The sequence below is a fragment of the Prenolepis imparis genome, unplaced genomic scaffold (assembly GCF_030444845.1).
Source record: "Prenolepis imparis isolate NDT839.2.m4 unplaced genomic scaffold, iyPreImpa1.0 SCAF_6, whole genome shotgun sequence".
Lineage (NCBI taxonomy): Eukaryota > Metazoa > Arthropoda > Insecta > Hymenoptera > Formicidae > Prenolepis > Prenolepis imparis.
The window spans coordinates 741742-755750 of NW_028141164.1; the positions used below are offsets into that span (position 1 = coordinate 741742).

At 31.9% G+C, this 14009-nt stretch overlaps 2 protein-coding genes across 4 annotated transcripts; one reads left to right on the plus strand and one right to left on the minus strand.

Annotated features, from left to right (window-relative positions):
- Window positions 1-1531: 1531 nt before the first annotated feature.
- Window positions 1532-3904, plus strand: Prtp (thioredoxin domain-containing protein pretaporter). The gene is made up of 5 exons (XM_083039954.1): window positions 1532-2025; window positions 2212-2358; window positions 2597-2705; window positions 2790-3080; window positions 3204-3904. Exons 1-5 carry the CDS (start codon window positions 1847-1849, stop codon window positions 3666-3668), a joined length of 1191 nt encoding a protein of 396 aa, XP_082896080.1. The 5' UTR covers window positions 1532-1846; the 3' UTR covers window positions 3669-3904.
- Window positions 3905-4208: 304 nt separating this feature from the next.
- On the minus strand, window positions 4209-9057 carry LOC145937097 (uncharacterized). 3 transcript variants are annotated; one of them, XM_083039953.1, is made up of 8 exons: window positions 8636-9057; window positions 8224-8480; window positions 6358-6499; window positions 5814-6125; window positions 5470-5620; window positions 5122-5396; window positions 4819-4942; window positions 4209-4729 (listed from the first exon to the last, which is right to left on the minus strand). In XM_083039953.1, the coding sequence occupies exons 2-8, from the start codon at window positions 8430-8432 to the stop codon at window positions 4686-4688; spliced, it is 1257 nt and encodes a 418-aa protein (XP_082896079.1). In that variant the 5' UTR covers window positions 8433-8480; window positions 8636-9057; the 3' UTR covers window positions 4209-4685. The 3 variants fall into 3 exon arrangements, with proteins under 3 accessions (XP_082896079.1, XP_082896076.1, XP_082896077.1); XM_083039950.1 differs by having other exon boundaries at window positions 4210-4942; window positions 8636-9056; XM_083039951.1 differs by lacking the exon at window positions 8636-9057 and having other exon boundaries at window positions 4210-4942; window positions 8224-8567.
- Between the last annotated feature and the right edge of the window lie 4952 nt (window positions 9058-14009).

A 14009-nucleotide genomic window follows, 5' to 3' on the forward strand; every position in this document is an offset into this window, starting at 1 on the left:
AACAAACAAGCTATTTACGTATTTTTGTAAAAAGAAAAAAAAAAGAATACGAAAACGAAAAAAAATCAAACTCGTTGCTCGTTAAGAAAACGAAAATTCTGTTAAACAGGTGTACATTTTTTACACTCAAATAAAAAAATAACAATGTTTTTAGATAATCAGGATATTTGTTTTTTACATCTCGATCAAATAAACGTACGCAAAAACAATGGACTACATGAAAACTGTAGTGTCACAAACGAACAAGACAGAAAACGCTGCATTTCAATGACATATATATATATATATATATATATATATATAGACGAAGCATTCCATCCGTGGAGTGAGGCCGATATTACATTTGTCGTACACTACGACAAACTTTTTAAGCGCATTGATTGGCTGCAGTATAGAAAATTTCTGAAGTCTCTATTTTGTAGCCAATCAATGAGCTTAAAACGTTTGTCGTACGACAAATGTAATATCGGCCTAAGCTGGAAATTGGCAGAATACGACAGAGTGAGATAGTTGTTTTGACACTCTTCTTTCTCACTCTATTTTCTTTTTCTTTCTCACTCTATCGTACAGAAGAGAATATGGCCGCCCTCTAGCTGTCAAAGCTGTCAAGTATACTGTCATGACAGCCAAAAGATAGAGTGAGAAAGAAAAAGAAAATAAAGTGAGAAAGAAGAGTGTCAAAACAACTATCTCACTCTGTCGTATTCTGCCAATTTTCGGCTTCACTCGCTGCTACAGTAAGGGCCATTCCACAATAGGTTGCAAATGCCCTCGTTGCCAGTTGACAATTGCGGATTGACCAATCAGCTGACAAGTAGCTTTGCTCTGATTGGTCAATCCGCAATTGTCAACTGGCAACGAGGGCATTTGCAACCTATTGTGGAATGACCCTAAAAATATAGGAATGCTTCATCTATATATATATATGTCATTGGCCGCGTTGAGCTGACTTAACTGCTAAGTAGCAATCGAACGTGATTGGTTCCTACTTTAAGATCCAGCCAATCAGCATGGAATGACATCGGAAAATTGCTCAACTGTTGAGTCCGCTGAACGCACCCATTGGCTGCATTTGATTTAGGCCGATATTACGCTGGGTCCACAATAGGTGATTTAAGTCCTAAGCCTTAAGAAATTGACCAATCACATCGAGTTTTCTCCTCATACTTGACTGCGATTGATCAATTTCTTAAGGCTTAGGGCTTAAATCACCTATTGTGGACCCAGCGTAACATTTGTCGTACGACAAACTTTTTAAGCGCATTGATTGGCTACAAAATAGAGACTTCAGAAATTGTCTATACTACAAATGTAATATTGGCCTTATGATGGAGGATTCAATGTCTGATATCCAATGGGAGAATTTGTTTCCTAGGGACAAAAAGAATGCACGTTTTCCATTGGATATCGATACTGTCGTACATGCGAATTCGCCTGCACGCTTCAGGGAAAGGCACTAGACTAGTGACATCGCGTGATCAATTTCCGAGTAGAGCGATTTCCAGTTTGACAGTTGCCCTCACTGACTTATCGTATCATACGGAGGGCGGAATCGGCGATTCGATCCGTTCGCGCGAGCCTCGGAGCAACAGGGCATAGGATTGCGAAAAAGAATTCTTTAACTTTTCAAAATATACGACACTAAAATATCATTCGTTCTCGATATAATATTATGCGGTATATTCGTCTATTTAAGAGCATCTGGTTCAACACGGCGCGACAGGCGCTTTGGGATTAAAAAGCTCCGAATGTGTCGGTGAAGGATTTCGACGATTCTTTTTTGCATTCTTGGAGGTGAGGAGACTTTGCTCGCGGAAGTATCAAGTGTCGTGTAAATAGACTTGCAATGGCGATCAATCCTGCGGATTTTATCGCGTCGAAACGACAGATCCTGTTCTTTTTATTTATGTTAAGCCAAGTTAGTAACGGCCACGATGAGGATGTATTTACTCTTCAGTATACCAACGAGAATTTTTCCAAGGAGATTGAAAAAAAGAATCACTTTGTTATGTTCTACGCACCATGGTAAATATATAATATTACAGATACATATATATCATATGTACTATTTACATGATATAAAATTAAAAATTAAATGATAAAGAAAAAATGATTTCTCTATTTTTGGAGTAATATATTAATTCTAATGGATACAAAATTTCTTCTTTCTCTCTCTCTCTCTCTCTCTCTCTCTCTCTCTCTCTCTCTTAGGTGTGGACATTGCCAAAGACTTGGTCCTACTTGGGAGCAGTTAGCAGAAATGTCAAATGACTTGAATAGTAATATAAGAATCGCCAAAGTTGATTGTACGACTGAAAGCACTCTGTGTAGCGAACAAGATGTTACTGGCTATCCTACGTAATTTAATTTATCTTATTTTACTATTTGTGTTAATGAAATTTCCATTATGAAAGTTCTATTCAAATGAATTTTAACTTTTCATATATATATCGTACAACTATAGTTTATAATTTTAACATTTCAATGTCTGATAACATTTTCCTATGTGTTATATGTTATATAAATCATTAAATAATCGAAATTACAATTATTATAATATAATCATTATAATATATTTGGAAATTTATAAATGCAGGCTAAAGTTTTATAAAACTGGAGAAACCAGAGGCGTCAAATTTAGAGGAACTCGAGATTTACCTTCTTTGACTTCCTTCATTAATGAACAACTAGGTAGTTCCTCTATGGTATGTACTTCTATATGTGATTTAGCTTGGATTTTATGTCACTCTTTATATCAAATTACTAATATTATAATAATTATTTTCTAGGCTGAAGATATTATACCAAGTCCTCCAGAAGCAGTGAATGGACTGTTAGAATTAACAGAAGACACATTTGAAAAACATGTTTCTTCTGGACATCATTTTGTCAAGTTTTATGCACCTTGGTGTGGACACTGTCAAAAATTAGCACCAACATGGGATGCATTAGCCAACAGTCTTCGTAATGATGATGTTGTTAGTATCTCTAAAATAGACTGCACCCAGCATCGTAGTGTTTGCGGCCAATTTGACATTAAAGGATATCCCACTTTGTTGTGGATTGAAGATGGAAAAAAGGTATCATTGATTGAATTATTCCTATTTTTCCTTCTTCTGAAAAAGAAGGACAATTATTTGACATAGAAATATTTTGACGTTGGAGTTTTGGAGAAAAAAAAAATATGGAATATAAATTTTCAGATAGATAAATATACTGGTCAACGCACTCATGAAGAGCTGAAGGCCTATGTGTCGATGATGTTGGGTAAGAATGCTGACGATTCGAATCAAAAGAGTGAAAACAGTGATGGTGCTCCGCATGCTATATTAAGCTTGACAGCTGACAGTTTCAAGCATGGTATCGAGAAAGGTTTCTCCTTTGTAAAGTTCTTCGCACCCTGGTGCGGACATTGCAAACGCTTGGCGTCCACATGGGAGGAGTTGGGTAAGAAGTTTTTTGCTAACAATAACGTGAATATCGTTAAGGTCGATTGCACGCTCGATGTAAGCAAAGAATTGTGCAACGAACAAGAGGTGGAAGGTTTTCCGACATTGTACTTGTATCGAGATGGACGTAAAGTCTCCGAGTACAATGGTTCGCGTAATCTCGACGATCTATATGATTTCGTGATAAATCACCTTCAAAAATCGCACGACGAATTATAATCCTATTGTTAAAGCGCTGTAATATAAGTCGCATTATAGTATTTCCAATTAAACTTACGATAGATATATATGCGTGGCATTGTATCTATCATTCATCATCGGGCGAAAATGGGAGAATAGGAATTTTTTTCATTTTTATATCCTACACAAGAGAAAAAACTATGATTAGAATTATAACATATTGTAACATCAAAGAACCATGTACTTCCGAAATATATATTTATGAGTGATATTTATTTGACGCTTTTCTATATATTTATAAAGTTTTTTTTTCATATTTTTTTTCATTTTTAAAAAAGTTTGGTTGAAAATCTGCGCGCATATCAAATTTATTTTTTATCCAGATAGGAGGAAAAAAAAAGAAAGATATAAACTGTAGTTGACTATATATACTTATATTTGTCTCTTATTTTTTACTTTTGTTCTGTATTCAAAGTTTCATATATTTAAATTAATTGCAAAATGTTTCTCTAATATAATGCAAACGCATTGATTGAAATAAGGCTAAAAAAAGGATAAGAAAAATGATGGATTATAACTTTTAATGTAGCATAAAGGTAACAGATATAAATATAATTCTTGCTCTTTTATTGCAAATATGTAAAGATATCTGACAATTGATTATTCATGTCAGAATATATATACATATATATATTACATTTTCGTCATATATTGCAAGAATAGCGATAACCTTGTTTTGTTTCTCTGTTTTAATTATCTTCTCTTAGCAATCGTTAGCATATAATAAGTTACATTGCGAGTTGATCTTGCGTAGAAGCACGTCATAATCAGTGATAAACACCCTCATTAATGCATCAGTCTAAACACGGGTGCGGTGCTTTTGTTTGATTTGTATTCTTATAACAATCCGCAAATTGTTCTGATTGGAACAATATTGTTTTCGAACCGCAAAGATCTGTTTACAGACTCGTGACTCGTGGTGTTGCAACTGGTGGGAGACGCAAACAGTTTGTCAGGCCCGGCTTTTGAACCTCGTGCGACTGTTTTGCGATAAGATTACTTCATTTCACTTTCTGTTTTCCTTTTTTTTAACGTAGACCCTAACAAGGTTTACAATAACACACGCTAAAGTTCTCATTGTCGATGATGCGATATTGATAATTCTTGTAAGTAGTGAAATTTATCTCACGCATATCGCTAACGTGATCGAAGATCTTCCTGATCACCGGTGGAAAACTCGGAACATTGGCAGCGGCAGCGATCTGATCGTAGTAAGCCCATTGCCTTTCTTTGAGTTTACCGATATGTCTCAGCTAATGGTGAGAAGAAATCAGTTATTGTAATATCATTTTCTTTTTTTTAGATCAATTTATGGTATGTATATGTATATTGTATTATGTTTTTTATTTAAGAAAAAAATATCTTTTCGCTATTTTATCACCTTTCCTTAAACTGTTTCTTTCTATCACTTGAAAAATTAATTTCTCTTTACCTGAATTCCTTGATCCAATAGGGCCTTCTGCTCGATCTCGTATTCCTCGCGCATTCCTTGCGACGATGGCAATTGAGTGCGGCCTTCGAGAATTGCGAGGATATATTGTGCTTGAATGTGGAACATCGGAAATGGTATCACGATCGCCGGTAAACCCATGAAGAACAGACTCGTGTAATCCATGTGCACCAGGTGCTTGTAGATGGGTTCAACGTGGTTATCGTCCGGACGTATCTCAACTTTAGTTGACATAAAGGGATACGTGAACTTGTAACCTGACAAAAATTGATTATAATGAGAGTCGGTTAAAATTTCATTAAAATATTCCAAATATACCAGTCATTATACCAGTGCAATATATGAAACTGTCCACTTCCGCCGAGGAGCCATCGCGGAAGATGAAAACGTTTCCTTGGACGGACTCGATGCCGGGTCTTTGCTCGACGTTGCTCGACATCTTTGAGTCGATAGGTTTCGTCAAATTATGACTCAAGTACACCTATAGATTAACAAGAGAAAGATTACATTAAATCATCAAATACTGATTTGCATCGTTATGTCTATACGATATATATCTATAAGATTTTTAATAACTTTATAAATCGATTATCCAATATTAAGTCCAATTAGGGCTAAAAAAGGGTTGTTTTTTTACATCTGGCGAAGATAATGAATGATAGGGATACGCGTACTTTGTCAGCGTATTGCGAGACTTCCATTGCGATATCGATACCGGACCAGGACGCGCCGAGTATGCAAACTTTCTTGTCGGCGTATACTTCCGGCATCCTGTATTGGTGGCTGTGAATGCAATCGCCGTGGAAGCTTTCGATACCTGGAATATGTGGAACATGACCGACAGTGTAATGACCGTTGCACAACACCACGGCGTCAAAAGTTTTCGTCGCCTCTACTTTGGATTCCAAATCCTCGTACGTCAGCGTCCACACCGTCTGGCCGTTTCTCAGAATCTCCGGCTCCACGTGCTTCACCAGGGTATTCAACTGAAACGGAAGAAATTAAGAAATAAGATGAAGAATATAATTCAGAATCAAGAATCGCAAGTTATGGTGCGAAACTTTGCCCTTCACAGAGTAAATAAAGAAACGTTTTTTTTTTACGCTTCTCTTCTTGCTTCGTATTTCATGTATTTAAACAAATAATTTATTTCGATTTTGAGATTTCGAGATTGATTGATTTTGATTTGATTTTTACAGTTTACACTCAAGAACTCACTTTAATGTAAGGATGGAGATTGAAGTGTTCTGCATAGTCCAAAAGATACTCCTTTATTACGCTATGATGAGCAAAAGATGGACCGTCCTGATTTTTAAAAGGAAAATCAGGTATCTGCATTACTTCCTTCGGTATATTCGTCCTGTAAGAGAAATCACTCTCTTAAATGATTCACTTTCATAATTAAAGGTAATCACGCGCCCAATTTTTATTAATATAATTATTAATAAAATAAAGACCCACGATAAACGAAAGTTGCAAGTTGTGTGTATTTAACTCGAAATAAGCGTTATTTTAAACTTTATACTTGAGAGAGATGGAATAAAAAATATATAGATAGGAAGACTTTCTCTTCACGCATCTTATATAATTAAATTATATTTTATCTTATATAATTATATTTTATTTAGAAGATAACGAAAAACATACGTTCAGAATGTTTCAGAAACGTTTAAAAAAATTAACGTTTAGAAAAATATTTTTGAGTTTTCTTGGTTTTATTTTGCCATATCTGGCAAGTTTCTAATTTAATAAAATAAATTTCTCAGTGCTAATAAAATAAAATTAACTAGAGAAGCTGAAGATTTACAGCGTATGTAACTTTTGGCAGTGTAATATATATCGTTGAATTCTCGATCATATTAACAAAAAGAGAATACAAAGATACGCAAGAGGAAAAAAGATACATGAAAAAATAATGCTGTACGAAACACATAACGGGAATGTAAAGAATTAAATCAATAAGTGCAACTTTTTGCAATTTGATTAATTTCATGTAAACATTTTTACATGTCTGCGTAAGTTCGAATTCTAGAGTCTTCCGTATTGTCTTCCGATCTGGTTTTTGATTTGCATCTTTGTTGACACTCGATTTATCGGCGCGTTTATTTCCTTTGCGGAACAGATCGCCAAGAGAGAGACGATCGTCTCATCAATGTGTCACAAAGTGTATCGCTTATCGGCAAAGTTTATCGCATTTATATATTAGACCGCGTGCCACACGTTCATATACATATATGCTTATTTCCTGCGACCGGAAATACCGAAACTTTTTATTGTCTCAATCGAGTATCGAAAGAAGAGTAGAGTCCGATATGACGTTTAATGATTAATAATGTGATGTCATTTTATCTATTGAAATATATACTGAGCAACAGAGTATAAAAATTCATATAAAATGTAAATATAAATCTATAAATCTGTAATGTTAAACATACAAGATTTATGAAAAAATCAATTATAGCGCTTCAATTATCTATGTATAAGAAAAATATAAATCTTTTTAATAAAAGCAATCCGTGCAAACTAACACAGAGTGATCTCCAGTGATGCAACTCGGTCATTAAACGAGGCATCACGTTTCACAAAGTCACAAAGTCCCCTTTCCTTGATGTGTGCGCCACTGATGCAATTCTGTTCATTTTTCCATAATTATTATGTTTAATCGATATATTTCTTTTCAATTATATGCTACATTATCTTAATTTTTTACATTCTCTAATTGATTCGCTCGAATGTTAAAAGAGTATAACTGTAAAAATAAAAATCTGCATTTTTTAAAAATAAAAGATCCATTTATGATGAAACGCGTTCAAAAAATTATATTAAAAGTTAGAAATCTTGTATAGTATGTGGAAATGTTTACTTAAAATTTTTAATTTAATATTCGAAAATTATGTTCTTTGACTCATCGAGCATGTGCGATTAAATATTATCATAATCTGTGTATATATATATATATATATATATATATATATATATATTGCGAAAAAGATTAATTTTTCAAGATTAAAAGGGTAACAATGCCGGAATGCTTAAATCGAGTGTGTTTTCTATTTACTCGATTAAAATGTCGTTTATACGAACCTAAGGTTCTTATACATGCTGCTGTGAATAAGAAGTCCGTGCTTGTCACGATGCGTTTCGTCGGTGTAGACCCATGTGCCACCGATATGATCGGTTTGCTCGAACAACATTAAACTGTAAATATCCAATCTGGGTACCACATGACGGGCTACTACCAAACCAGCCACTCCACCACCAACAATAGCGATTCTCGTCTTACTACTCGGCATTGTTTTCTTTTTAATAGAAAACCTTTTATATCCTCTTTCAGTCTCCCTCTAAGAAAATTATAGTTTCTCTTGAAAACTCTCGCTTAACATTCAGCAAACAAGGTATAATTGAATAAATGTAATTGAATAAATAAAAAATCAAAGTATATACAAATAAGTAAAAATATACTTTTATAAAGAATACAGACGATAATATTACATACACTTTACGTTTTTTTTCCTTCCAGAAAAGATTTAGTAACGTAATGAAATACTTTCAAGATAAATATCGAAATAATCGATAAATTTATCGTGTGATAATCTTGTCAGCGATTAATTACAGAAATAATTCATTATATAAATAACTATATTTAATAGTTTTTTCCGATATTATCTTCTCGCTACGTCCTCTGATTTTCGCTCGTCGATGTAAAAATATATAAATATATAAAAATATAAAAACTTATATGATATATATAAATACTATATATAAAAATTATGAATATCCAGATATTCTACTAGCTAGATATCGTCTTTGATCTGATTAGAGCTTAGAAATAGCACTCAATGCAACACCGGAGACGATTTCCGAACACGAGTTCCTGGACTGGTTCGGCTAAAGGCTGGATTAAGACTGTCGAGATGAAAACAAGTCCAAGTATTGGCACTCTTGTGTTTATCCGGTCTCCCCACGCTAACTTGTAACCTTACATATGGAAAGTGTTTTTTCTACGACGAGTTATGGCGTGGTCCCCTTCTTCTGATGAAATCGCGACGAAGTCAGCATCAGGATGCCCTGCGGGGCACCCACGAGAGCCTGCTCATGATTAAACCCTCATTAATAAAAGTATAAGTTTGAAAATCCAGAAAATCAAATTTCAAATTTTAAGCAAACATTTCCACGTACTAACTCGATAAGATTTCTAACGTTAGATAAAATATTTTGAACATATTTTAGATAATGGATGATGAGCGGCAAGTTCTGGGATCATCGTGTATTAAATACGACAAAAAGATATGATACATACGTATTGTATTTGTAAATATAATTTTGGGACTTGTGGTGAGTGAAATTTATATGTGAAAGATGTAAATATTGCAACTTTGAATGTTATCGAATAAAAAAAAAATACACTCAATTTTTAATAGACTAATAAGAGAAATTATATTCATTATATTTAGCACAAATATAAATATGAAGTTACTATAATCTACTTGTTGTGTAATAAATTATCGAAAATTTAAAAAATATGATTGTATATAATACATAGAATTAATGTATACAGCAAAACTATATATATCATATTTATAAATTGCGGATCTTGCAGTAACTGAAGAATATCTAGAAAATGAAGTGTATTAATATCAAATAATTGATTTAAAAGCTCAAGAAAAATTATGTTGATGTTGTAAATTTAAACTTTCTTTCCATTCTATGCTGACTTCATGTTTCATTAATGCATTCTATTCGACATATTTCTATTAATTTAATATCTATTCTATGTGAAACATAGATCAAAGGCAGGAAAAATTTTGCGCGACAGAACATATTGAAATTCATTATTTATTGTTAAAATATTTAAAAAAATTATACTATCTCTCTCTCAGCTAATTTTGCAATGTACTCGTATAATCAATACGCGATACGCAATCAAAGGCAGCAAAAATAGAAAAGTAGCATAAGTGCTATGGTTTTAATGTGACGAGTGATAACACGATACGTTTCGTCATATCTGTTACAACAGGCGAAATACACTGTAAAACGGTCAAGACGGTCATTTTTCTCCAGTCGTATGTTAAAATTACTGTAATTAGTTTCTGGTGATTGAGAGATTGCCGGTCGACCATGATTATAAAAGACCAAACGCAAGGAATGCGAAAGGGAAAACGCCCGCTCGATTGCCGATCTCTTCTCAAGTTTGTTCAAAGTAAGTCTGACTAAAAGATACTGTTTTACTTGCTTTTTGCAAATACTTGTTTTTCCTGTTTTTCTCCAGTTTTTGGAGTAGAAAAGGGAATGATATAGGAAGTAGAACGCGTTGTTGCATCATGCTAGAACGGATCCACGTGTTGTGTGTCACAATAAATGATTGACATTGAATGAAATGTCTTGAGAAAGATATTACGATTGATATAAATTTCGTGTGATATAAGTTCCTCTTTTAAATTAAAAGTTTATCCTTCGGTTTTAAGATTAATTCGCATATAAACATGAGATAGGAATAGCTGTCGCATTTAATACTGGTTGTGCGAATTAGTCAACGGTCTAGACTTTTAATCTTGTTAACACATTTCTTATTAATATAATATTTACTAGTTCAATGCCAATTTTCCTTGAAATAATTACCCTCGTTTAATTAAGACTTGAATGTGTAAAATATGCACATTTATCATGTATAAGAAATTTTATCATTTATATTTGATATTCCAGTCGCTTATTGCAATCGAAAGGAGACGAAATATTGCATCAACCGAGGTTCTCTTTGGTTTCAGATTCGTGATTAATTAATGTAATAAAATGTATTTTGGTGAAGATGAAAAACACACACGAGATGCAAAATGCATTGTAAAGTTTATGCAGCGAGAGATCGAACATATATAAATTATGCTATATATAAATTGTAAATTTAAAAGTTTGTATTATATTTTTTTAAATTATATTTATCGTACAAAAAGTTTACAATATTGCAATTTTTACATTATAGTATTTATATATTATTTTGATTGTTATTATTTTACATATTTTATTGATATAATACAATTATTATTATTTTGATTATTATTTAAATATAATTTTAGCGACATTTATCGCGCATATATGAAATGCAATGCATTCCAGAAGAGGCAAAATGCATTTTAATACAAACATTTCTTGTCTTTCGGTCTTTATTATGCATTTTTAAAAACCGACTAAAACGTTTGACGGATATTTGAAAACTTAGGATTATTCCATGGAAGACACACAATTCTTGCAACAGATATGTTTCTCTGTCTCTTTCTTTCACAGCTGGAAGATAGAAACAGAGGCAGAGAAACATCGGAGCATAAGGATCCTTCGAAATTAACTCGATAAGATTTCATATAGACATGTGTTTAGCATATGCACAAGCAATTTTATAATACTGTATTCTGTATTATACGAATATTATTTATTATTAGAAATGCTGAAATGTAGTAGCGTTTATATATCATATATTATATTTTACACATCGCATTTTTTTGGTTTTTTATAAGACGTGACAGAATATTATAAATATTTTGCAAACCAAGCAATTTATTGATTAATAAGAGCGAGAATAAACTCATGTTGATACAGATTGCTTGAAAATGTACAACGACGACATTATCGTTTAGACATATAACTCTATTGCTCAAGAGAATAGTGTAATCTTTAATAGTGTAAATCTTTTCTGTAGAAGTAAGAATATAGTATTTTGAATAAATACAAAATAACATTTAAAAACTTTTATTATAATTATTATTAATTTATTGTGTGAGGTTTAAAAAACTGAACCTGCAGAAGCAAATTTTATATATATTATTAAATATAGAAATTAATTAATTTTCATCTAAATATATTCTTTCAAAACTAAAATTATTCAAATATTGTCATATCGTAATTATACCCAATCCAAATATAACTTTTCTTGAATATTCATATCTTGCATTTCTTTTACATATCTTTTGAATTTGTCATTCTCATAGTTCATGGTAAGATTGAAAGAAGCCGATTAGATAGATACTGGGAAAAGAATAGTGAGTTATTTATCTCATTTTTCACTGAAAAACAATTTTATTAAATAAATAAATAATGATACTTAATCAGAAAAATCTTACACGAGAGAAATTTATTTACAGAGACATTTTTCGCTATAAAGAAAATAATTTTGATCTTATTAGTTTATTCGTCGCTATATTCTGTTCCATAAGTTTGCGTAATTTATGACGTTTGACTCTTATATTTCATCATGATCATCTTGCAATAGATATTAGATAAAACTAAATGTAGTTAATTATTCACAAAGAAATACATGCATATTTTTTTTAAATTACCTATATAAAATTTTCGATAAAAGTTTGAAGTTGCCAAAATTCATAAATGTAAAAATATAAAATATAAAAATATAAAATTATCTACAAAGTTATTATCATTGTAAAGATGAGTGAATATTATTTTTATTTCATCTGTTGTTCACGATTTGTTCTAGTCGGCTGTGTCGCAATCTTGAAGTTTGTAATATTAAAATTAAAACATTGAAGTTAATTCATCCACGTAATTATCATGACGTGATTGATTATGGAGCTTGGTCCCATATCGCGTTATATAGCTATCGCTTTTATAAAGCAATTAGAAATGTGATTGTATGAGAAGCCGATTAGAATTCCAATTAAATCAATTTTATTGGTGCAGGGAAACAATATAAGCTTTATTTATCGATAAATTTGAATATACGATCATCTTTGTAATAAGCGATGCAATTATTATACAAATTAAATTTTTATTTTTAAGTAAATTTTATAGCTCTCTAAAAATTTAATTTTATTATCGATTTTGTTTTATTTAACATTGAGCGCTTTATTTAGATTTGTGGCAGCTGTCAAATAGTGCGGTCGTGTTTGAGACAGCTTCGTTTTTTATAACGCGGAATAACTCGGAAATAATAAAAGTTAGTGTTTGTCAAGAGGTTTCCTCGCGCGATTATTCGACATCGGGACAATCAATCAACGTCGCGGAAAAGAGGTGACACGATCTTCGATATATGCGAGTATCGACTTTACATTTCCTTTTTAATAATGGAAATATATTTTTTAAACTTTGAACTTAAAGAATGCTTAAGTGAAATCGATGAGATTTTTCTGCACCTTGATTCTTTTTGCAAGCTCCATATTAGTACAATGAAAACAAATTTAATTACCTACTATATAATATTGTGTGCGTAACTAAATTAACTCGTTCCCTATAATTAAAACGAAATAATATATTCGATCACGTGTGTTTATATCCCTATACTGCAATTGTTAATGATTTACGTCTAGATAAATATTAGTTATAGCAGCTTCCATAAATTTTCAGCGATCACGCGATTTATTTGCAATGCCATTGAAAACGTCATTGTTTTGTATGCGCAATTCGAATGTGATACGGAAAAAGATTGTATTTATTTGTCTATATGATACATTCAGATGCATAATGTCTTATCAAGATATGCAATAAGATCTCTCATGGGTGCACTAAAAATATATAAAACTATATATACATATTGTATATTATGTGGATGATAAAATAAAAATATATTCTCAAATATATTCTGTTGTTATTCAATCAATCATCAATAAATAACAAGGATAGATATATATTTTAAAGTAGATATATTTTATTTAATGACATATGATAACTTAATTGTTATTAAATGAATTCTCTTAATTGTTAAGAGACAGCATGCATGTGTGAAATGAAAACATACTAGTAAATTGACGCCGTTATCTTTTACATTATCCAAAATATGCGCGTTATCACATCAAATATACACTAGATGATAAAGCATAAATATAAATTATACGTGACTTTTCGACTATTTAGAAGATGAAAAATATCTC

What these genes read in the sequence shown, in the direction of transcription:
- Prtp (XM_083039954.1), top strand. Translation starts at nt 1,847, where the DNA reads ATGGCGATCAATCCTGCGGATTTTATCGCGTCGAAACGACAGATCCTG. An exon ending in GTTATGTTCTACGCACCATG is followed by an intron (nt 2,026 to 2,211) that starts GTAAATATATAA and finishes TCTCTCTCTTAG; the next exon opens with GTGTGGACATTGCCAAAGAC. An exon ending in AACTAGGTAGTTCCTCTATG is followed by an intron (nt 2,706 to 2,789) that starts GTATGTACTTCT and finishes ATTATTTTCTAG; the next exon opens with GCTGAAGATATTATACCAAG.
- LOC145937097 (XM_083039950.1), bottom strand. Translation starts at nt 8,432, where the DNA reads ATGCCGAGTAGTAAGACGAGAATCGCTATTGTTGGTGGTGGAGTGGCT. An exon ending in CAGTTTCATATATTGCACTG is followed by an intron (nt 5,397 to 5,469) that starts GTATAATGACTG and finishes AATTTTTGTCAG; the next exon opens with GTTACAAGTTCACGTATCCC. An exon ending in TATTGGATCAAGGAATTCAG is followed by an intron (nt 4,943 to 5,121) that starts GTAAAGAGAAAT and finishes TCTCACCATTAG; the next exon opens with CTGAGACATATCGGTAAACT.